Raw genomic sequence first — 24,778 nt, 5'->3', positions numbered from 1 at the left:
GTCCTCACGGAGATGCCTCCATATGGTCACTCTGGCCTGCAGAATCTGCTGCTAGATGACCTGTTCAGCTCTATTTCTTTTTTTTTTTTCTTTTTTTTTTCTTTCTTTTTTTTTTGTCAGATGCCTTTCAGTCCTCTCTTCTAAGGAATAAAGAATAACAATTTCAAATTATTCCATATCCCATTCCCCAGACTGAGACTGAACTTTATTTGTGACCTTCCTTTTACCCAAGGTTGACTGGATTTTGTTGTTTTATTCCAGGTCACCAGTTTCTTCAGAAGATCAAGGTAAGATCTGTCTTATAGATACTAACAGCATATTAAAAATGAGACCAAAGACTAGTGAGTAAGCTCTGTTTTAACACAGTTGTGGTGGAGAAAAATGTTTTTTTTATAAAAATGAAACTTTGATGTTGATGAAACTTTGTTCACCCCTAGACATTAAGTGCTTGATCATTTGGTTAGTTTAATTGGGACTGACAGAAGTTGTTGAGCTATTTGTAAAATGAATCTTGCTTAATCAAATGGAACTATTGCAAGAGTTTACAGTTTATTCATCCAACTGTGTAGAGCTTCACCTGTGGAAAATGTGTGGCTTAAGGGACAATACATGCTTTTTGTAAAGATAAGCACATCTTTTATGACTCTCATAGAATAGCATCTTTGTCACTGAGAGAATAATGCATTGTGTTTTAAAGGCTTGGGCACATATTATCTTGGCTTGCCAGTAAAGTCAGTTTAGTAGGACAGTAGGGAATTTAGCTAGGCTCTTCTACATGGAAAAATCTCATGGCTTGAGTAGCAGGAGCTGCAGGTTATAGCAATAAGCTTGCTGTGAGGGAGACTTGAAGGATCTGATTTTTCCTATGGGCTAAAGAGGGAGTTTGTGGTGACCAGCTGCTTAATAATTTGGCAAACTTAAGTCCATCTGCAGTATATCAATATATGGCTACATTGGTAGTGAAATCCAGAGACATACTGTGAAGGGGTGGTAATTGCATTGCCAGAGTTGCATAAGGAATAAGGAACAAAAAAAAGGGAGACTGACTGAGAGAAAAAAGCTCATTGTGTGGCTCTGAACTGGGAATACACTTTTGGTCCAATAAAGAAATATCTATGTTCTTCTGGCATTCAATTTGTATTCAGTCACACAATCAGAACATTTTCTGGCCAATACCATAAGCATTACTCAAGGAAGATCCAGATGGGAATAGTAAGGACTGCTGCAAATGGAGGTGTAAGGAGGTCTGAGCCTGGAAGTGTGTCACTGAACTATGTTCACTTGGAGTGTGGAGTGACTAGTTAGGTATCAACCTACATTGTCCTTGGCCCCAGCCAAGTCCACTATAATGGATGTCAAACATATTGTCATTAAAAAACTCTCTTCCATCTCCTTGGTGAGTCCTTTCTCAATAACAAAAGTTGTAAAGAAAGCCATAAAAATGAACAAACATGCAATGATATATCTGGCCCATCTAGTCCATTCCTAGTGTCTGGTAGCAGCTAATCCTGTGACAAATAAAAGTATGAGACTGGTAGAAATATACATGTTTAATTTCCTGGTGTGCCCTATTAGATTTTTTTTATTTACCGCTCATTGATTTTGTGAACCAGATGGAGTTTTCCTGTTTAATAGTTCATCTGCTTTTTACCATGGCCACAGCTTCTAATATGCAGTACAGGACTGTGAGAAGTTAACAGTATACCTCATGTCTCCAACTTTCAGAAGAGATTTGAAATCATTATGGTCTAATATACTATTTCAGGACCTGGATTCAAGCTGCATCTCTTTGCATAAACTTGTTATGGACTGCTCTTGCTATTTCATTTCCCTTGCATTTACTCTATTGCTCCATCTTTATCTATTAATGGAGCAACAGACGGTGTATATGCATTTCCTTGTGTATCTTTAAAGGTTAGTATTTCATGCTGTCAGAATGCTTTTCTTCTTTCCACTATTTTTATACTATTTGAGTTTTTGATAGAACCTTCCTGTTTGCCATCTACCATCTGCTGCCATGGTTTGGCTTTTCAGGTTTGATCAAAATCTCTGAATAGCCTCTTCTTCCTTGCCTTTCTTCTCTTTCTCTCATAAGCAACCTCTTCTGAAATGCAGAGTGGAAGGCCTTGACCAATTAGTGATGTGATAATGCTAGTTATTAGAAGTTTTGTGACCATGGAGTTTCTAACTATGTTTGTCATTCCTATAAGTATATAGGAGCTTCTCTCAAGCATGAAAGATTTCCCATTCTCCAGAGACTTTTCAGAAAGAAGGGTCCAATACTTGGATTTCCTCTATCCCACTATGCCAGCTACAGGCCATGTTAAATGGGCACAGTACAAAAAGGAAAATGGCATAGAAGTGCTGCAGCATAAGCTCTTTAGAGTCTAGAAGGTTCTCAGTCCGCTGAGACTGCATGTGTGGAGGCATCTCAAATTAGCCTTAGATCTCAAATCTCTTATCTAAACAAAACAGTGTCCATGAGAGAGCTGAAAACTTATCTCTGAATTACCTGTCTTTTATAGTGTTTATGCAGATGTTTCCTGGCATATTGTCTTGGAGTATGTATCTTGAAATCTGTTCATTAATAATCAGTACTCAACTGTGTACCTATTCAATATGTTAAACATTTACTTTTTTTTATAAGACAATAATGCTTTGGCCTACATAGTGCGGGAAGATCCAACAGCAGAATAATGTACCTTTACTGTACCTACTTTCTGTCCTGTATTACAGCTGCTCTTCCCCATTATGGACACCATTCTAGTGCTGATTTTCTGATGATGTGATATGTTGATCATTACTGAGAAAAGGCTCTTTCTCTGTGTCAGATCTTTTGTTTTAACCTCCCTCTTGGTTCCTGATCTGTGTTTTGTCTGCTTTAATATTCAGTTGTCACCTTTTCTACTGTTGTTTCTCTGTAGGGTTTTTGTTATTATCATCCTCTTGCTTTTTAAATTACTCTTTCCTATTGACCACAAGGTAGCGTTCTGCATAGATTTTTGCATTGTGCTCCTCACCTTGGTTTCTGAATGTCCTGCTTCTGCTCCAGGGTGGATAGACTGTCACAAGCACTAGTGGGAAACAGTAACTGTAGCATCTAACAGACTTGTACCAGAATTAGCATCTAATGTGAGTGGCACTTCCATTAATTCCTGACAGGACAATGCATTATGCTGTCTTGACAAGCGGGTGAAGATAAAACACCATCTGTCTGGGACTGGGCATCTATTGAACAATTGTAACTGCACACCATGCTCCTTGTTGGGGACACGTGTTAGAGGCACCTTTATCAGTTGCAAAACAGAGCCATTTTAATTGGCACAGAAAGCGAAAGAGAACTGCTAGAAGATCCCAAATTTCAAAAGGAAAAAATACCCAAAACCTCTTAAAGTTTGTGTCTTTTTTCTTGGTACAGGTAGCCAAATATACCAAAGAGTGGTATAACCAAATAACCAGATAACCAAAGAGTGAAATCCATCAGCTTCTTCTTTTCTTTTTCTCCTTTTTTTAAATTAGCAAAATGAGTAGACAAAGCCCCTAACCCTCAAATGCTCTGATTGACAAAGTGATACAAGCCAAGTAAATCCTAAAGCATACCAGTTTAGACAGGGGATTGATGTCTCTGAAAAAGGACCTGGTCAGTCAGGTACGCCCTGGTGCAGCTGCAGCCTTGGAAGTCAGTGGTTTTCTTTGGGTTTTGGGGTTAAATGAGACTCAACAATGGTCAAGTGTCAGGCCCACGGAAGACCTGGTAGATATCATGATGGAGGGCCAGGCAAGTCATCTTTTAGTGAAGGGTATCACCTGCTATATTTTTTCTGTATAAAAAGTCCTGGTGATATGCCCAGGAGGTCTGACACTGTTGGAGGTTCTTGCATCCATTGTTTCTGGAACAAGTATGATAGTGTGATGAGAATGCAGACTTCTAATACATTGTATAACCACTACACAGTCATTGCCTGGTTATCCAGTGCACCCTTGTCTGGTTATGGTTAGGTGAATGGTTGAGGTTTGCCAAACCCTTCATTCACCCAGCACCTTTCAGAGCTGCACTGTATTTTGTGTGCACACTGGATCATGCCTTGCCCACTCCTATTTACAGCCACCCTGCAGAAATCTACATTAAATATTTATATTTGTAGTTTCATCTGGCCAAAGTTAGGTTCTCTCTACTATTCTTTGCTTACCTTGTACATTTGGGTTGATTCTTCATTATCACGTGAGCAGTTGAAGGAAATGGCCTTAAAAAGAGTACAATGAGTTCTATTTCCATTTCAAGTATTCTGAAAAAAACCCAGCAAATTCTTGAGTGTTGCTATTAATGACGTAGGGATATTGGTGTGTCATTCAACTTGGTTATTCATTGGTATGTTATTCAACTTGGAACTGATGCTGCTCAATAATTTTGTGTCTGACTTCAAACAGAGGAACCTTGCCTTTGATGGAATTATTCAGTTTTAAGTAGCTATACTAATGCACCTCAAGTAGCAGTCAACCAGAGCTTAATCCTTACACACCTGAGTTGCATTCTGATCAGGAGACACGAGGTTTCAAATATTTATGTCACTGCTCTCCTACTCGTTTCTCTATAAACCAATGAGATTGGGCTTTTTGCCTTGTTTGCTTCCAGCAGACATGTGGTTTTGCTGCATCAGCATAACTTCTGTGATTTAGGGTTTGTGGTTTTGGGCATTTTGTTGTAATAGATCCAAAATTCATGAAGGAATAGGGGACAACTGAGAAATTAAGACAAGAGAGAAATACATTCAATGGAGAAATTTTGAAGACAGTTATTACAAAGTAATAATATTATATAAGAGATTAAGATAAAGGATGGATTTTCTGCTTGAAAAGACAAATAGCAACCCTCAAAAGTCTTTCAGATTCTGCCAGATGCTGGCTCCATGCCATGGAGTCATGCCATGACTAGGAGTCATCCAGCCTGGATATCCTACACCTAGGAGGAATTTGTGCAGGACCAGGAGTGCATTAGAAGTAAAGTGAGTTTATAATGGTGACTTCTAAATTAGTCTCTATTAGAAAAAAATTTCCACAGGGATGGCTTGGCATGGATTCAAACTAGAAGTTTTAGGTTGGAGGTGTAATTCTGTCTCTGGATATCCCTCTGAATAGATAAGGAAGGGACTGATCCAGTGAGTGCATGGAAGGCAGTGGTGGCTCCATCCCACACAGGAAAATGTTTTACTATGCAGTATCTGCTCCTGCCTTGGAGGCAGAATGCCCTGTACACTCTGGCATTTGCTCCAGCTCCATTAAAGAGAGGACATCTAAATGCATGCAAGGAGGAAGATGGTTGCAGGAGTCCCAGAAAATAGCACAAGAAGGAATAACACTTCCTGGAACCTCTGATAGATGGGATTTCCTGTTGCCCATGGTGGCCTGTGGGAAGGCAGACTTCACTCTCTTGGCCTCCTTTCTTCTTTCTGGAGCCACTTTCCACTAATCTTGATAGTCACAGTCTGCAAAGGGATGTTCTCCTCCAGAGTTTTGAAGCAGTCTGCCATACTGATGAAAAGGATGAGCAGGGTGCTGCAGATGAATCCAAACATTTAAGTCCTGGTAGAATTGAAAAAATAAAGAAATGAATGGCTATTTTGCACACCAGAGGCCTTTGAAAGAGAGAGAGGAGATGCTGTATTGTTAATGGTGATGCTGCAGCTTTTTACCCAGCAACAAATTGAGCTGTCTTGGAATGCTTTCTCTGTGCAAATTAAAGAGAGTATGGGAGGTGTTGGAGGGAGGCTCCTGACTGCAGGTATTTATTTTGATTAATTAATCACTTTGAGAAGAAAGCCCTCCTGGATAGTGTTTTGAAAGTATCTGTGGCTGAGCCAATGATGCCTTGGGGATCTGCTCTGGGTTTGTTCATTTGCTTCTCAGCTCAGCAGAGGCTGGTGTTGATGCAGACCTGGGGTCCCCCTGGCAAGAGAAAGCATTCTGTGAAAGCACATGTCTAGGGCTGAGGGAGGTCCTTTCTGGATAAAACCTTTAAAAGGTGCCTACACCCCACCTCTCATCATATCCAAACAGTCGGAGGGGTCAGCAGGCATCTGAGCGGAGATGTCTGGCAGATGTGGGCATATGAATAAGTAATAGATGAGACCAGAAAAACATTTATTTCACGATAGCCACTGCCATTATCCTTTTCCCCTCTGGAGGAAGTATGAGTGAGGAATATGTTGTCTGAATCAGAGTACTTGTTTTCAAGCCGAAGCTCTGGGTAACCTTGCAACCTACTTACCTACTTTGTGTCTGTTTTTGGTTTGTTTTTTGTTTGTTTGTTTGTTTGTTTTTTTGTTTGGGTTTTTTTGATGGAGCTTGCTCATAATCAGATAAGAGTGGCAATCACTTTGCCCACTAAAGAACTTGGCTACAAAAAATATTCTTGAACTGAATTTCGGATGATGTAGTCCTCCTGTGAAGCCCTAGCTTTTTGAGGAAGGGTTACTTAGATATTGCCAGGCAAAGGCACTGCAGCCAGTGTTGCAGTGGCAAAAATCTGAAGGGAGTGTGCTAAGAGTGCCTGTGATGGGAATGGTCCACAAAGCCAGAGAAGAGGAACAGTGTGGCCCACAATGCTTCTTTTTTGCTGTCCTATTTATTTTTAAATTAAAAATAAACCTCTGCTTAATTATTTTACCTAGAATTCTCTTTCTGCCAAGGTAGTGCCACTCTATTGATAAAATTACTGCATTAGTCAGCCAAAGTCTTCCCTGCCTTGCGTTCTCACTTCATCACAGACATTTTCTTCCACTACATCACTCCTGAGAATGACATAAATTGTTGCCTTGGTTTAAAAATTAAAATGGTGGAAGGGAAAAGGAAAGCAAAAAAGTGATGATGTGAGCCAGATGGTGCTTAGTTTATCTGTGACTCTTCTTTAGGGTTATGAAGTAGTTACAAAGGAAGTATTCTTTTTTTTACCATATTTTTCTTTTATAAATCTGAGTTAAATGGTCTTGCAGCAAAAGTTCAACATTAGAGTATGAATACTTTCACTCCTATCCACTGCACTCTCAGCTCTGACTAGTGCCACAGAAACAATTCAGGTTGGACTCTAATTGGCATCAAAGTAGCTTTAAACTAGTCTGAGTGAAAATGGGGCTTTAAAGGCAGCTTAAGTGTAATTTACATCTGCTTGAAAGCCTCTTTATCCTTCCAGAGTTGTATGAAGGGACTTCTGTGTAAGTGAGAATTTAGCCTTTCTTTCCCTTCAGCAAGCATGTGTGGCTATTTTTGCCTTCCCCCTCCAAGCTCCTTCTCTCTTACCAGTGTTTTGGTGCAGTTGTTTGAATTTTTAAATTCTTAAAAAGTAAATGTTCACAATGCATATTTATAGCTACCTGAGTAATGATTCATTTTTTTACATGTTAAATTTTTTTCTTATTCACAAGTTAGGCAAACAGGTGTAGTCAAAACGATGTCAATTCTCTAAATCTGCATGGGATGTGGTGCTTTTGTAACTAAAGAACAGTGCTCAAATATTTAGAAGGGTTTTCTACCTCTTTGTCCAATCCTAGAAATAGATGTTATTGAGGCATGACTTATTCAGAGAGCCAGCAGACTTCAGAAGTGTCTCTCTCAGACCACAAGAGGATGTGTCCTTCTGCACATTTTCCTGTCCAGACAAAGTAGCTGAAGATAGTGTGTGAAGGCCTTCCTAATATCCCTCTTGCTGAACAGGTGTGTGTGCCTGGCTGCTGCTCAGCTGATGTGCTGCTGAGCTCTTGGTTGCAGCAGGTTGCTGCACTATTAGTTTTCTTGGTCTCTTGGGAGTATTTTGAGCTCTCAGGCTCTTTATTTTGTTGTCTTTCATGGAAATAGTGCCTCACAGCAGAGCTCTTGTGACCTGCCTGGACTGGTGGCATTGCCTTCAGGTTCCATAAGAAGGCCAGGACTTTTGTGAATTTGAAAACCTGTGGGGAACCCTTGTTTAACCCCTGTTTCTTTAAGACAGTGGTAGCAAACAGATAGATGTTGGAAAGAAATTAAAAATCAATGACTCTTTGCTTTATTCAGCACAAGGGATATTATGATTTAGGCAGGAAACCTCTAAACTGCATCTGCATCTATTTTTTGCTGTCCTATTTCCATCATGCTGCTTCTGCAGTCTTTGGGCTCCTCTAGCAAGTTCAGGAGCCTTTTTCCATCCCCTGTGAATAGAATATACTGAATATTTCTGTGAATATATTCACTATATTCAGTGAATTCAGTGACTATAGAATAAGTGATATGTGGTGAATATATATCAGTGAATATGTCTAGGTGAATATAGTGAATATATTTTCAGTGACTATAGAATAAGTGGTTTTAGCATTTATTTCTGATTTTTTTTTTTTGGCCAGCATCTAGAAGACCCCTTAACCTGCAAGGTTTAATTTCTGTCTAATTTTTTCATGGTTTTCAGTTGTCACTTCCACTACTTGCAGGTGCATAAAATACATGAAGAAAAATTTAATTGCTCCTTTCACTCAGCTTATCTTCAAAGGAAATATTTAATCACCATCAGATTTGGTGAGACTTGAGATTGTCTGTAGATCAAAGACCTGTGAGCTCACAGTCATTCCAACAAAGCGTTATTAGTTTTGTAATTGAATTTCTCAGTTATGTAGACAGTTTGGCATGTGTATTTTATAGGTGGTTTATGTTTCTTTCTGTAACTTTAAAAGCAGATAAAATGTTGGAAAGAGGTAGTTTTTGTGAAAGCTCAAGTGCAGAGATTTGCAACTTCTCTTCATGGATCCCTAAAATGGTTCTATGGGACTGTCAGGCCCTTCAGAAACACCAAGTGAATTCACTGCTCTGTATGTCACGTGCCTGTTTCTCACAGTCTTCTCAGAAGGGAAGTAATCCACAAAGCAATTTTCTGTAGTACTCCTCACTCCTTTCATCTGGAGGTCAAGGCTGAAGATCATGACTAGAGTAGAAAAAAATCAGTTGTGTACATTTCTGGGTAAGTTATATTAATGTCAGTTTGTCATAAACCTTTTATGAACAAATTGTGAGAAATAGTGTATTTCTGAATGGACTCCAGTCTTCTGAGGGCATAGCTTTTGGAGTGATTGAAATAGAAGTTATTGATTTCTGTAAAACTGGTGAAAAATAAACCCCGAGGGCTTCTTTTGTTATCTTTTCTGTAATGCTGATCTTTAACAGCTCGGAAGACTCCAACTGTGTAAAAGTACTCCTTTAATCAGGGTCCGCTTTTAACATCTCAATATGTAAAACAGTAATTACTTTAATTTTCTGACTCTATGAATTACACAGAGACTAAAACAGCAATAAAGGGTTGGAAATGTTCTGGAAGCTAATGATAGTCCAAGTTAAGTTTAATAACTCAAAAATCTGATGATGTCACCTTCTCCTATAGTTTCTTCTCCATTTTCAGCTCTACAAGGTTTGAACGAAGCAGTATTTTATGAGATATTCCTTAAGAGTTCCCTTGAGCACTCTAGCAGGAGATGGTGGTGAACATTGACACTCAAATTCTGGGCACTCCACACCAAAGCTCTTATATTTTTTATTAGCTGCCTCCAACCAGTAAGAAGCATTCAGCACTGATGCTGATGGCATATCAATTCCAAATGCTGAATCAGTGCATTAGATGTGTCTTAGAAAGGGCTGGACAGATGCAGGCGTTGTCTGTTAAATGAAGTTTCTGCAAGGAGCTGATCATTTCAGATTATCAACTGTCTTACTGTGTCTTTTGAAAGAGCTAAGGGTTTTATGAGCCCTAATTCTGCTTGAGATCAGAGAATCATAGAATGGTTTGGATTGGAAGAAACCTTAAAGAGCACCTAGTTTCAACTCCCCTGCCATGGGCAGGGATGCCACCCACCAAACCACTTTGGTCAAAGCACCCTCCTCCAACCAGGTCTTGAGTTATGGTAGCTGAATTCTGCCATAATTTCCCATGTGCTTAAATATTGTCATACTCTGATTACATGCATTGATACTCTGGTATTTTTTAACTCATTATAGGATGCATTATTGCAAATATTCTGCTGTCACACTGTATTTCATTCATAGGTCTATAATTGTCTGCATTTTAATCATGAATATGACAACTCCTTGGTGTGGTGCTTATACTTTATAACACAGTTTTAAATAATTCTGCTCCCTTCATTCAAAATTTTTAGATCTTCTCTAAAGAATTGCTTGTAAGTGTTGAAAACTTGGAAGTTGCTATACATTTTTATCTGCATTCTTGTGGCTTAGTTGGCACAGAAGCAGTGGATTCAAATATGGCATTGAAAGAGTCAGATCAGGTGTGCAATCTGACTAATAAAATCTGGAGGCTACTTCTGGTTTATGAATCTTTTACTCAAGTGAAAAGACATGTCATCCCTGAACTGCTGACAGTGGCAGGCTCTAGAACCACCCTGTTCTTTGAGATTCTTTTCAGTGCAGACCATCTCCTTTTACTGTCTCACTAATGATTATTCAAATAACTTAATATCTTCCATGTCAACCTACTTTAAGCAAAGAACCTTGTGATCCTGAGGCGTTACTTACAAGGCTTTGTAAGAACTTTTGTTTTCATGTTCCTTCAGAAGGTGTTTTAGCAGCAAAGTTTCTGGTGTGATAGTAACCCTGTGTCTGTCCTTGGTATTAAGCTTTGGGATTCGGAGGAAAATTTTCTGCAGGGCACACAGGAAGGGGTAGTTGTTGCTTGTGATGCTTCTGAGAATTTTCATAGCTTTTGAAGTGAGCAATGAGATGGTGATGACTTCTGCCTCTCTTCTGCTGTATTCTGATGTGCTGCAGTTGTGGCCTTAGCCCTTACATTTATGAGACATTCTCATTCTGTGCCTGTACAGTATATGAAAAACTGTAATTTCCAAGACCATGAGCATTGCCTGGAACTAGGAGTATCACACCTTGGAAAACCTTAAAAGAGGACCTCTCATTTTGCCCTTTTTTGGTTGTCATTCCTGGAGGTGATCAGACATGTCTCCTGGAGTCATGCCATTCTGAAGGATGCCTTCTCTGTCTTAGTTTGACTCTTAATTTAGGTGCTGCAGGTTGGAGGAAATTTTATCTAGGGCTTCTTTAGTCTGTGGAGCACAACATGAACTGTTGCAGGGCAAATGAGGTTATTTTCTATGGAGAGTTATTTTCTCTTCTGACCATCCAAGCAACACTGTGAGACCTCTCAGGCATCTTGCAGCCTCTGAAGTTATGGAGTATGAATACTTCACTCCTCCTTTCTCTGATGCCCAGTGTTTAATGTCTGACTTTGCAGCACTGTTTTAATGGTGCTGGCTTCACATGCAGAGCCAGAGAGCAATTGTTATTTCAGAAGTTAATTTTGTCCGGGAAACAAAAATATTTGTTGTAACTCAGTGACATTAATATAGATTTTAGAATATGAAATAAAAATAGCTGTTTCCAATGGAAGCAATAGACAATAACATAGAAATTAGATGAGTGATATATGCTCTAGGAAAAGTATTGTTTTCAGCATGAGAGACTACTAGTAGTTGTTTATCCTGTATCTCAATCTGTATTAGCTTGCAGCACTACCACAATTCAATTAGCAGCCTTTTCAACGTGGCTTTTTTTTTTTCCTGTTGGTGCATTATACACCTGTATCTGCTCAATAATAATTTATAAGAGAGGTGGAGAGGTGTGTGTGTGTGAGGGGGTTTTGGAGAGGGTGGTTTTTGGTGTTTGTTTTGCTAGTCATTTTTTGTTTTTGCTGGCAGGCCTGGGTATGGTGGTTTTTTTTTTTTGTTTGTTTAGATTTTGTGTTTTTTTGGGTGGGTTTTTGTTTTTTTGGGTTTTTTGTTTGTTTTGGGTTTTTTTTTGTTTTGTTTGTTTGTTGTTATGTTGGTTTTTTTTTTGGTTGAGTTTTTTTAAATGAAGATTCTTTTCTAAGTTGGGTATTTAGAGCTTTGCTGAGGAGGCAGCCTGAGGACCGAGTGCTTCCTCAATACATAAACAGAGAACTCCAGTTGGCAGTTTTGCCAAGCTGTCACATCAGCAATAAAGCTACTTAATAAATAAGTATAAAAGGTAATAAAACACTTTTATTAGTAATGAGAAATGCTTTTCTTGGGAGAAACAGAGAAAACAATGACATGATTAAAATATTAATTAATTCAAGTGATTTTTGACACATCTTTAAGACCTGAAGGTATATTCTATATGATAAAACAGTGGCATAGTTAATTTTATGTATTACACCAGTGTTGCTTAGAAGAAATAAAACAATTCTCACTTTAATGCTTCTAATGTTAAGCTAGCCTGGCATTGCATGTTAACAACATTTTTCTCCAACTTCTCAGTCTGCTCTCTCTTGTCAATGCCATCTGCTTGCTTGCTTCACCACCTCTTTAAGAACCAGGTGATTTTTGTCATCTTCACCCTCCTCCTCAGTATGCCCAGCAGCCCCATTTGGGTCTATGGGGTTAGTGTGCTAAGCAATATTCATATATTTATGTAAACATGCTCCTGATTCTAAAGAACCTTTCTCCATTTCTAGCTCAATAGCTTCTAAATCTTCCTGTGTCGGGGTGTACAGCTCTGAATTATTTTACTGGTGTCTAATCTCTTGTTATGCCAGCTGGTTTTGTTGATCTGTAATGTATTCGTTTATCCAGTAGGTTCTACTGTAGCAAAGCGCTTAATTTTAAAAGTGCAGGTAGACTTGGCATGAAAAGAATGTAATTAGCTCAAAGCTAAGTACTTGCCTAAATGCTTTGCTGGATTTGAGGCTTAGGAAAGAGATGAGAAGATTGGTCTAATTATGTTGAATTTGTTTTAGAGCTGTTTTATCCTAATAGCCTTATCACCAGACCAATTCTGATTATGGATATTCAGTGTAGAAGATTTTTCACATCTTGTCAGGCTTTTCATAGAATCATAGCTCTCTCTCCTGTTTTTTTTTGAAGTGTAATCTTCAGCATGGCTTGCATAAGAAAATGTACCACTGCCTTTTAGGAAAGTGACTTCAGGGAAGCTATGTCTTAAAAAATTGGATGTTGAAGGCAATGAAAAACTCATGTCACCAGTTCATTTAATTTTCACATGCGAGGAGTGCAAAATACTTATTCTTTAGGCTACTGCAAGTTCAGACTGCAGTAGCCTAAAGAATAAAGCTGTCAGTGAGACCAGATTGACCCAAAAAAAGGGGAAATAGATAAAGCAAATTACATGAGTCAAATTCTGCTCTGCTACTAATTTGGTCTGAGCAATTGTTAGAAATATTGGGAAAAAAGGAAGGATGTCAACCACTGAAAATAAAAACTGAAGAATTTTCTAGCTCTTACCTGCTGATGTTTGCCTTCCATTCCTAAAATCTGTGTGTCCTCACTCTCACAGATGCAGGGGTATTTTTAGGATTTGATTTAACTCATGGTCACTGAAAAATCGCCCTAAATCAAAAGTTGCAAGAATTGCTGCTACTGCTTCCTCAAGGCAGAGCTTACCTGGACTGGGGTTTTACTTTTCCCATGTGGTGTGGCCAGGGCACAAGGCATTACTGAGACTAGAAAGCCACATAATAGCCCCAAGTGTTTTCAAAGAAAAGGACATGTGTTGAGTTGCCTCTGAACATCCTTCCTCTTCTGCAGTGTTTAGCTTGGATGCTTTGTCATTTCTGAAAGCGTAGCAAGCTCATCATGGAATTCCTACTCTGCATTTTCCTGTGTGTTATTTTTCAGAGGCAGGGCTATGCTGTGGTTCTTTTTCCCCCCTTGCTCCTGCTTACATGAACTTTTGGCATCTTTATAATGGATGGCACTTGAGCAAATGCCTAATTTGATTGCCCTGCCTAGACACAAAGATAGAAATGGGTTTAGACACTCTTGAAAAAGTGTGAGTTGAGGCACATGTTTAGTGCTTTCTAAGATGCAAACCATATAAATGCTTTCTCAGAAAGATTATTCATCGTTGTTTTTTACAATATATATCATGACAGGGAGAAGGAGTAGAAAAGAAGGAGATAGCCACATAGTGATAAGTTTGTAACAGCTTCTCTGGGCAATAGAGGGTCCCAGGCTTTTGCTTCCTTCTGTTTTTTAACAGGCTCAGGGCAGACAGTAGTGGGTAGTGAGAAACTCCCAGCTGTTTGCAGCTCTGTCCTGGCTTGTTGTGAGTCCTTGTCCACTTTGTCTCTTTTTGCTTCTATGTCTGTTTAAAATACAAAGGCTGATGAGGTGAGGACTGGCTCTTGCTCTGTCTTTGACCCTGCCTGCCAAACTCAGGGGACTTGCCCCCCTCTGGCATCTCAAAATGTATTTGTAATACAAGTAATTGTTAAGAAATTTCTCTCTTGTCACTCAGTCATCTACAATTTGGGATTCTCTGTGTACTGGGGACTGACTTACCACTCCACCATCAATATGACAAAGTCTGACAGGTCTGTAGACAGTTTCAGGTTCTCTGTGCAGATAACACTGATACTTTCAGTGATGGTTCAGGTGCTGGAGACTTGACCTTGTCCACCTTGTGGACACTGTTGAAAGGTCTCAGAAGTGTCCCAAGTGAAAAATTCAGACAGAAGCCTGCAGTTCCAGGAGAGTATTGGAAATGATGGCTTGATGTCCATACAGCTTTCATCACCATGGGTTATATTCTGCCTCTCCAATATGTGTCAGCACAGGATTTACACTGGTTTTGGTAGTATATGAGAATGCAAGGGGACTAAGGAATGTCAGTCTTAACTTGCACATGTTCTGAGCTGTGTCCTCAGCTGTGAAGCTGTATGCATAATGCTTTCTGCCTGACATCAGTTTTCTTTTTGTCTTTTGCAGCACTTTTACAAGCAGTCATATCTGGTGATCTACTGAAGGTAGGTACAGAGCACTGAGTGTCCACTTACAGTTTTTTGCCAGTCAGATGTACGGTACATTTTATTACACCTCTGCTCAAATCATAAATAGGCTGCTGGGGGGACTTCTGGCAAGTGCCATTTTACAGCCTTTCCAGGAAACCCTGAATACTAGGGGAACACATCATTCAGGTGAGGCATGAAATTTGCATGAATAGGATCTGGTGTTAGCCAGAGCCTTTTTGCCCAGGATTCAGAGCCCACTGCACAGAGCAATGTGCCAGTTACTAACAGGGAAATTACTATACTGGCAGTGTTGAATAGCCACAGCCTTACACAGGAAAGGATATTTTATACCAGTGAGCTTGGTGGCCAAGCCCCCAAGTGCTAGCTCTCTCAAAGTCTATCTAGGTAACCACCAGACCAGGTAGAACAAACCTCAGCTGGTTGTTTCATCACCTGATGGATGTCTCAAAACATTGGGAGTAAGTTTGGGAGGCAAAACTACTCATGCAAATTTTTTTGTGCCAATGACTGAAGTCCTACATCAGACAGTTATTCAGGCTGCCTGCCTCAGTAGCCAAGTCAGGATCTGAAAACATGCTCTCGAATTTGGATGAGGACTGTGATTAATGATTGCAATTTTATCTGTGAGAAGCCAGCTTGGAGCCATTTGTAAAAATGACAGTGCTGTTAGGCCAACTTTTTGCCTGCAGGTATTTTGCCTCCCTTCTATACCACTGCTTCAGCTCTTGTGGCTGCAGCATCTAGGGAGCAGTCCTTCAAGCAGTCATAAAAATATTGTCTCCTTTGCACTTCTTGAAAACATTTTTCCTGAGCTGGCTTTGATGGGCAAACTCCTTGCCCTTCTTCAGATGCACCGCATCATGAGTCCTCACTGTAGCAATTCTCTCGTTTTTCTGCAGTGATCTGCACTGCAAATCCCACCCTTTCTCCCCCAAAGCTTGCAGTATTTCTGAGACCTGCCTGGTTGCTGTTCCCCTCTCATTCTTACCCCACATAGTGCTTCCTCCTCGGCCAGCCCTGAACAGGGGGCACTGTGAGAAAGGAGGTCCGTGACAGTCACCTTGCCTCCTTGTGGAATTTTGAGTTGGACTTTTCTGATTTAGTCATAAAATATTTGACTCCTGTGCTGAAGAAAAATTTGAGTCTTCAGCAAAAAAAGCCAGAATTTTCTATCAAGTACATATATTTTAAAATATCCCAACAGTGTTGCCAGATGTGGTTTGCAAGAATTCCTAGCAAGCAATAAATCATCAGCAGTAGAGTAGCAATGTCTCATTGTTTAGGAAATACAGACTGTTCTCCTTAACCCATGTAATTGTCAATACTTCTGGTTTCAGATGTTTCATATCAGGGCCTAAAAGATGGCTTTAAATTAATATTTTATTTGGTACTGACTTGCAGTGAAAACCAGAAGAGAATTTATTGACATATTTGTTTTTCTGCTCCTCCCATCTTATCCTTCTGTATGTTTTTTTTTCTCTCTCTTTTTTTTTTTTTTTTTTGTTTTTTTCTTTTTCTTTTTTTTGTTTTGTTTTGTTTGTTTTTTTTTTTTTGGTGTTTTTTTTTTGTTTTCCAGTTCATAGAATGTTGTAAAAAAGGAGCCAATTTGTTAATCCAAGGACCTGATCACTGCTCCTTGTTGCACCACGCTGCCAAGACTGGGAACGGCGAGATTGTGAAATACATCCTGGAGCATGGTGAGTCCCGGCGGGCAAATCCACAGAGAGCTGTACCTCAGCCAAGTGTCAGTCAGGCAAAACCACACTGGGCTGCTGGAAGTTGCCTCACTCACCTGTGGTGTCCCTCAGTGAAATGTCCACCTGCAGCATGTGTGAGCAGGAGGCTGGGAATGGGGTAGAAATGAGAATGATGGCTCCAGATAAAGTGTGAAAAGATGAAGTAGAATGGCTTTTGAAGAGGATGGTGTTTTCACATTTGCAGCAGCTGGGGGGCTGTGAAGAAGCAGTGTGAAGCTTTAGTTAAAACCTCTGGCACAGGGATCCTCTGAACTGTTTTTCAATTAGAGCATATGTTGTAGAAAGCATCTAATCTCTATTAAAACATTTACAGTGACAAAGAGCCCATACAACCATTGTTATTATTTCACCATTTAGTAACACACTGGTCAGGAATCTGCTTCCTTACTTCTAGACAAATTCATCTAGCTTCCATTCCAGCCTTAGAATATTATGTCTGTTAGATTCAAGACCACCCAACAGCAAAAACTCCATTTTGTATTTAAAAAATCTCCATTTTGTATTTATGGACTGTGATCATTCTATTGCCCTTTTTTTCCTTTTCACTCATCTTTGTCAGTAGCAGAGATGGCAGGCTATGCAGAAATTTTTTTGTGTCTGAGGCAGTCACATTTAGGAGCTTCTCACTGTTAAACCACTGTAACCTTGTTCCCTCACTGCTGGAGAGTGGCACAGTAAAATAGTCACTGCCCTGCACATAGAGCTGAAGTCACAGTTATCAGCCTCCTTCACTATAGGAAAAGTTTTCTAGTTGTAACTCTTCTCTGACCCCACTTCAAAATATCAATGGCTATTTTGGCTTCTGAATGTCAAAATCAGCTACATTATTTCAGCAGAGGTGTTAGTGTGAACAGAGAGAATTAGAATAATTAATAATTAATAATTCTGGTAATTAGAATAAGTGTTAGCTATTGCTCCAAGATATTGCACAAATTGTACAGAGAGAAGAAAAAAGCACAACTCCTAAGAAAGGAAGAAGCAGCAATGCATCTCTTCAATCTTGACCCCTAAGTTAGGTATTAACATATAGGTGTCAGGTATTCTATATGTCCAAGTTTCTGCACTGTCAGCAGCAATCTGTGACTTAATTCATTTGCTCTGGTATGACAGAGGCACTTTTGGTGGCAGATGGAAGTGAGGAGGGCATCCTTAATAGCAGCAGGCTTCTAGCATGGCTAACTCAAAGGGCATCTTAGCCAAGGTAGTCACTGGAGCCCAGAAAGTAATTCAGGCAGCAGTTACCTGTGCACTTTATTCATTTAGATAAACATAAATGTCTAATGTCATTTGCCCTTGGATATCCAGGACATTTGCTTGGGTCTACAATAAAACACAAGGCCCAGAGGAGGCCTGACCTGCACTGACAGCCAAAGCCCAAGCAAGCATCTCTGTCATTCCAAGTGCATCCCAAGGCTTGCCCATAGGTATATCAAACAGCACAAAATATCTGTGTGTGGACAACTGAACCGTCTTCCAAAAATCTGACTAAGAGGGCCTGAATTGTTCTTTTACTCCTTTATGTATAGATACCTACACATGGATAGGTCAGTGCAGTTGGCTGTATATCCAAATAATGACTGGTTTTCTTACCAGTTATAGCAAACCTTACCAGTGCCAGCTCTACCTCCTATTTACCTGCTCTGGATTGTTGCATTAGTCACAGTGCACACATATGCCACTGAATTCTGTAGACAAGGCATAATTTTGCTTTGTTTTCTTACTGGCCCTGATCTCTTCACACTGCACATGGCCCATGCCAACTCACTGTCATTGATGCCTCTCTAGGATTTTTATTTGACACATATACTTTAACTTAGCCACAGTCTGACCCAGTTACTGTTCTTTTAGTGAATATTTAAAGTGAGATAATTTAAACTGATAAGAATGTAAGCAGGGAATCCATGGGAATTTTTTAAGTAAATAGAGAAACGTGAGGGATTACGGACTGTTAGACAAAGGCAAATCAGAAGGTTGAGCAAATGTCAGCTCAGTTCCTCTCTCCCTTCTTTATCCCCAAGGATGGCAGGAAGCTTTTGCATCTTTCCAGACATATGTCCTCTGGGCTTCTCCAAATGCATTGTTTTGGGGATCAGGGAGTGCATGGGACAATGCACAATCTAATAGAGGCCTCCTCTCTTCTCCCACCAAACAATTAATGAAACTTATTTCTACTCTGGGCACTTCTCAGCCACAAATGAGCTCTCTTGCTGAATCATCATCATCATAATGCCCTTGTTTTTCTTTGCATTCTCTTGCATTTGGCATCTGCTCAGCATTAATTACTGTACATGACCTGATCCAATGCTACTAATATCTAAGGGCTTCCCTATGTGGAGCTTCTTGATTCTTCCAATATCCACCCATAAAAATTTCATAAAAATGCATCTTACTTCTGCTCTGACAATTACCTCTGCCCAGTTACACTTCCTCTGGAGTTTGTCTGCTTCTCAATACATGGCTGAGGATAGTGAATGATAATAGGAGCTCCACTGTAAAATACCCTCAAGCACAGAGCACAGAAAATCTATTATTAACCACACAGTGAAAAATCTTCTGAATATCTCTAAAAAACAACAGCAACAAAAGAAGAAAAAACCCACTGCTCCAGGAACTTTAACTTTCTAGTCTGAAAAACAGTGGGATGAATCCAATGCAATGCAGGAGTGGCACCCATGGAACTAGAATTACAAAGGAAGAAAAACAGTGTAGTGGTGCTAAAGCTGTCCTTTGTGGAGATGGCTTTCTGCAAACATGCAGGGCACATTTATATGCAAGGTTATTCTGTGATCATGATCAGAATGATTTCAGATGTTAAGGGAAGGAAAATAACCTATCTTAAATTAGAAATAGCAGGGATGAGTCACACAGGGGGACTGCTGTGCAGTGCTGCCAGATAATTCACAGTGGACCAGCACAAGCCTGGAATAGCAGCTGAAGCACCAATGTAGTAGGTGTCAGGACAACAGCTGCTTGCTGCTGCAAGAAGAGTTGTGCTGGCTGCTGCTGCAGTAAAACAGTTTGTTCTATCCCCTGTGCAGGAAGGGCAGATACATAGAGACACAGACCTATCACTCGTTCAAGATTGCCCACCTAAATCAGGAGTCTTTTGCTTTTAGTAGGAGGGTCAGCTTTAAAAACTTGTCTGTAGCCGAGGTAAGAAATGCTTAGCTAGAAACTGAGGGCCAAACTCAGTGGGTATCACAACCACAGCTTTTTAGTGCTGCAGTCAGCAACTGCATTGCATCCTAATGCATGTACATTAGAGAAGAGTTAACTGTCTACTTGCTTAACACAAGCAGAATTAAGGAAGGCTTAAGAATATCTGTTAGAAAAGGAGCCTTCTAAATCATCTGTATTTGGTATCAAACTTGGATTGGAGTCTTTATCTGGCAGCTGTGAAAAATTTGTAATTTATAAACCTTATACAAATAATCCCATTTGCCTTTGTCTTCTCTAGACATTCAAAAGACAAGCAAGAATTGTAAAGTTCATCTATGGTATCTTGATTTTAAACAGAAGAGAGGAAAGATGTTTACAGTTGCCTCAGGAGGTTGTGGTTGTGGGAACTTCTGCTGCAACAGACAGTACATAGGGCATCCCATCCTTAACATTTCTGTGTCCTCAAACCGCATTGTCCTTGCTTCACTAGAAAGCATCCCCTGATTTAAAAAAAATGATGATACTTTCATTAATCTTAGCATTGCAAAGTCCAGAGCTAAGAGCCATCACTGATTTGCATCCTGATCAGATTCAGAAGTTCCTTGGAAGGCTTTGGAAAAGCAAATTTTGCTGTGATAGTGATGTGTGTTGGAGGCAAAGTTTGAATAGTCATCAAAAAGCAGCACTGGATGAGAGTGAGTTTGCATGACACTTTGTTAGTATGTCTAGGTTTGCAGAATGTTTTAGGGCAGTGGTCATTTGTGAGGGGCCTGAGCAGAAAACAGTTTAGTTTTTCTGGAAGGCACAAGGTATAACATAGTTTGTTTTAATTTCAAGCGTACCAAATTTTTGGGCAACGTGGCTGATGGACATGTAGGAAGGAATGCTCCCATAACCTGTCTAGCCTCTATATTATAGTGGAAATTCTGAGCTAAAAGACACTAGCAGAAAAGACCACTGTTAATTTTCCCATCAGGTAAAAAAATTTAAAAAAAAAAAAAAAAGTGTGGTGTTGGGGAGCGACTTGAAATAGTTCTGGATTTCCAGTTTACTGTTATTTTAAAAATACTCCTACTTTGAAGGTAAGGATCCACATCCAGTTTTGTTCCCCAGATAATAACCTCAATCAGATTAATAAACAAAGAGGGTTTTGACAGATAAACATCCAGAAATGTTGATAATGTCTGATATTACTGCTTAGAGTAAATACCCTTCTTCATGGGACTGGCAGGGGTTAATATCTGTGGGTCTCCTGTGGGTAGCTGTAACCACATCCATTGGAGAGGGCTAAGCTGTGGGCTCAGAGGCCTTTCAAGAATGTGTGGAGCTGTATATTTTGGAAATGCCTCTGAAATATGGTCACTTAAAATGCTGTTTTTTTTTTTTTTATTGTAGTGAGCTCAGTGAATGAGCAGCTGCTTTTGAGTCTCCTTGCATTCTCTCCTCCCATACCCAGCTCAGGCTGCTTTGCTTTCTGAGAAATTGGAGAAGGGCTTTGGTGGAGCGAAAGAGGGCAAATGGAGAGAAGAAAAAAAGTTAATAGTTCTACACAGACAGTCTATGGGCGATGTTGAGGAAAGAGAGTGATCTCAGCTGGGCTTCCCCTCAGTATGTCATGCTTTTCAGCTCTTTTCAAGTGAATATTGCCCCCCCCACCCTGTCCCCTGTCCCCATCCTGCCATTCTTCAGCCCCCCAGTCTCTTTTTCCCTTTCTCTCTCTCTTTTTTTTCCTCCCTCCACCTCTCCACACATTTCTATCTTTTGTTTTTATTTCCCCTCCTGCTGTTTTCCTTGATAGAAATCTCACTCATGCATTTCCCTTCCGGATTTCTATTGGGTTATTTTGTCCTCTTTCTCTCTGTGCCTTGGTCCCCTTTTCTTTCTCTGCCTCTTGTCCCAGAGTGAAACAGCCGCCTCCCCGCTGGGTCAGGATGACAGTGCCGTTAGCTTTCCCAGTGCCAGCCCTTCTCACATCTGTGCAGCTTTTGTCCCCGGGCAGAGGGGGATTTGGAATGGTCGGTTGGCAGCGCCAGGGAGACTGATATAAAAATGAGGTCCAAAAAAGAGGGGAAAGGGAATTAAGAGGAGGGCGTGAGATGGTTTAAGAGAAGCACAAGTGAAAATAAAATAAAGAAGGAAAAGGCACCGCTCAGGCTGTGAGCTGGGACATTCCAGCTTCAGAGACAGGCCAGAGAGAATGAAATTAAAGAATCCTGGTACCATGGTGTGCAGCTAATTATTAACCACTGTATCTGGCCCTTATGTATGACTCAGATGGAGTCAGGGCTCTTCCATGAAATGCTTAATTTGGGACAGTATCCAGGAGAGCACCCTTCACACTTAGGCGGGGTGTACTTATCATCTTCTCAGGTCTGTACTCAGGTCTGCCCCCATGCTCCTCAGCACTGAGCTCCTCTGTCCTAGCCCTGCTATTTCTTCCTGCTTCACACCAGTTGTCCTTTACCCTTGGCTTCTCTCCAGACCCACTCTGCTGAAGCTTTCTTCTCCCTCTCAGGTCATATTCTTCTGAATACTCTCTGTTTTACTACCTTTACTTACCTTATAACAGCTTCTTCTGCTTACCTGGACAAGTACATCTATGTCCCATAAAGCTAAACCTGTCATCCTGCTCCACCTTGGCAATACAACCTTCCTTGCTCCAACCATGAGCAGAAATAATAGGTGGCAGTGTCTTCTCTATTCTTGCTTACTTATCAAAGGGATGTGGCATTGCAGGAAGCTATGGGGAATTACCTTTAATTTTGAGAGAACACAATTTTCTCCTAGGAAATGTAAAGGACTCCTTTTCTTCATATGTATTGACTCCTTTTCTTCATATGTACTTCTTTACTTGTCTTTTTAATTTCTCAGCATTATCTTTTTTTCCTCTGAGCAAGAGGCTCTGATTATCACCCTTTATCCTTCTTCATGGTTCTGGGAGCTCGGGGGTAGTGACTGATTCTTCTTTTTGATAGGCAGGAGTGAACACACAACTGCCAAGTGTGGACATGAGGATGCATGGTGGTAGAGTCAGGCTGCATTAAATAATTGACGGTGGCCACTGAGTTTGGAGAACTGTCATGACAAGTGTGCAGTGGTACACAATGCCCTGTGCACTGTGGACTAAGCGTCACCCTTTCTCATGATGACAGAAGATGAAATGAAGGAGCTGCCTGCAGCTCCAGGAGCCCCAGTGATGCTCCATGTGTACTTTGTAAAAGTAGTGAGGTAAAGACAGGCTGCTCTGATCCGTTTTGACACAGACTCAGTAAAGGGAGTGTAGAGAGGTTGTGTGTAGGCCTTTGTAAGCAAGTAGTGTGAAATTCCTCAGTTTCAGGTGAGATTTGCTGTAAGCTCTTGAGGACTCCTGAATTTCAAAGTCACAGTGTGCTGGAGAGAAATACTCATGTGCAGGAAGGAGAAGTCTTGTGACGTTTCCTTGTTCCCCTTGCTAACTGCTCTATACCATCTAACACTACACTCCAGAGCGAAGGAGAGAAGAATACTATGACAGACTGCAAAGGAAAAGTTGATTTTTTTCAAATGATAATCCAGATTCCAGCCTTTCCATATCACTGTAATTCAGCAATGGAATTTGCCACTATAAATATCTGCCTGAAGTGAATATCAAGGACAGAGGGACATTAACATAAATGTATTATTTTTTCTCACTTAACAAAAATCTTCTCTGTTTTTCTTAATCTTACTTTCCTGATCATTGCTAACTAGTAGAGTACAGGATTTGCATATCAATATAAAGACCGCTGGGAATATTCCACCCTGATCTACATTTTGTATAACGCTATTAAATGGAGTAGCACAGGGATGTCATTCAGGATGGAATTTGGCTAATTTCAAATTCCTAATGACATTTTCCCTCTAATACCAACAATGGATTTTAACTTGCAATATATCAGGGTTTCCAGTATATCAGCATTTTCAGTGTACTGTACTTATGTGAGCCACTTAATTGAGCAAGGTGAAGAGTGAGAAAATAAACTCCATGAATATTCATTCCCAGTATAATTTAGAGGCTGCTACTCCCTGTTGCTGACACTCCATCAGTAACTGTGCTTTCAGAATTTTATTAGTGCAAGGGCTCACACAAGCAAATATTACATTGAAGTTTGATATATTTGTACAGGTTGAGCTTTCACTTGGCTTCTTTTATATATTTTTGCTGGGAATCTTCTCCTGGTAGACATATCTTTTAGTCATGCAGGCAAATGCTTTATGACATACCTGACTATCTTTTGCAGGTCCATCTGAATTACTGGACATGACAGACAGTGAAACGTAAGTACAACCTACTCTGTCCTTCATGTTATGTGTGTTAAATGAGCAGACTCCTCTTGGTTTTCAAGTGGAAACTGTTAAGTAGGAAAAAGCTTGTAAAAAGGCACAACTCTTTAGAAACAAACAAACAGAAGGCCCCCTAAAAACCACACATCAACCACCTCATATGTGGCTTTCTTGCCTAAAACAAACATTCATTGGATTCACAGAGGACTTTCTCCCTATTGCTTCCCATGCTTCCTTAATCTTTCTAGAGGAATAGAAGCCCTCCCTTGTGTTTTGATGTTTCTGGCCTCCAGCTACTAATGGACCAACCTGGAGAGTAAATTCCAAAAGCCAGGAAATTACTTTTCTTGCTCTACACCTTTTTTTTCAGTCCCTTCTTGATTCATCCAGGGTGCTCTGCCTTAGCTCTCCCAAGTGGCCAGGACTTGTGCAATTGAAGGTTTCCATCAAGTAGCAAAAACATCAATCAGCTCTGTTCTCATTAAAAAAAAAAAAAAAAAAAAAAAAAAAACCCAACCCAAACAAATTATTTTCCTTTCCAAGTCTCAATTTTTTTACACCTTGTATAATCAAAGTTTCACAAAAGTATGCAAGGGAAGCATGAATAATCCTGGAAAATACGTGTAATACATATGAAATAAAAACAGTCTTTCTCATAGGGATCAAGCCTACCATTTCTCATCCCACAGTGCCCTCCTCTGCTAATAGAGAACACCTTTTGCACAAGGTGCAT

The 24,778-nt window shown here is 40.1% G+C and overlaps 1 protein-coding gene across 3 annotated transcripts in view; it reads left to right on the top strand.

Annotated features, from left to right (window-relative positions):
- DGKI (diacylglycerol kinase iota) overlaps positions 1-24,778 on the top strand; it is a 198,664-nt gene that overhangs the window by 169,602 nt on the left and 4,284 nt on the right. For all 3 annotated transcript variants that reach the window (XM_053943691.1, XM_053943690.1, XM_053943692.1), the window contains 4 exons: positions 262-287; positions 14,784-14,821; positions 16,404-16,524; positions 24,003-24,039. In XM_053943691.1, the coding sequence (XP_053799666.1) occupies positions 262-287; positions 14,784-14,821; positions 16,404-16,524; positions 24,003-24,039 (222 nt within the window). The remainder of the gene's footprint in view (positions 1-261; positions 288-14,783; positions 14,822-16,403; positions 16,525-24,002; positions 24,040-24,778) is intronic.

Source organism: Vidua chalybeata, chromosome 5 (genome assembly GCF_026979565.1).
Source record: "Vidua chalybeata isolate OUT-0048 chromosome 5, bVidCha1 merged haplotype, whole genome shotgun sequence".
Lineage (NCBI taxonomy): Eukaryota > Metazoa > Chordata > Aves > Passeriformes > Viduidae > Vidua > Vidua chalybeata.
This window is presented reverse-complemented; position numbering and strand designations above follow the sequence as displayed.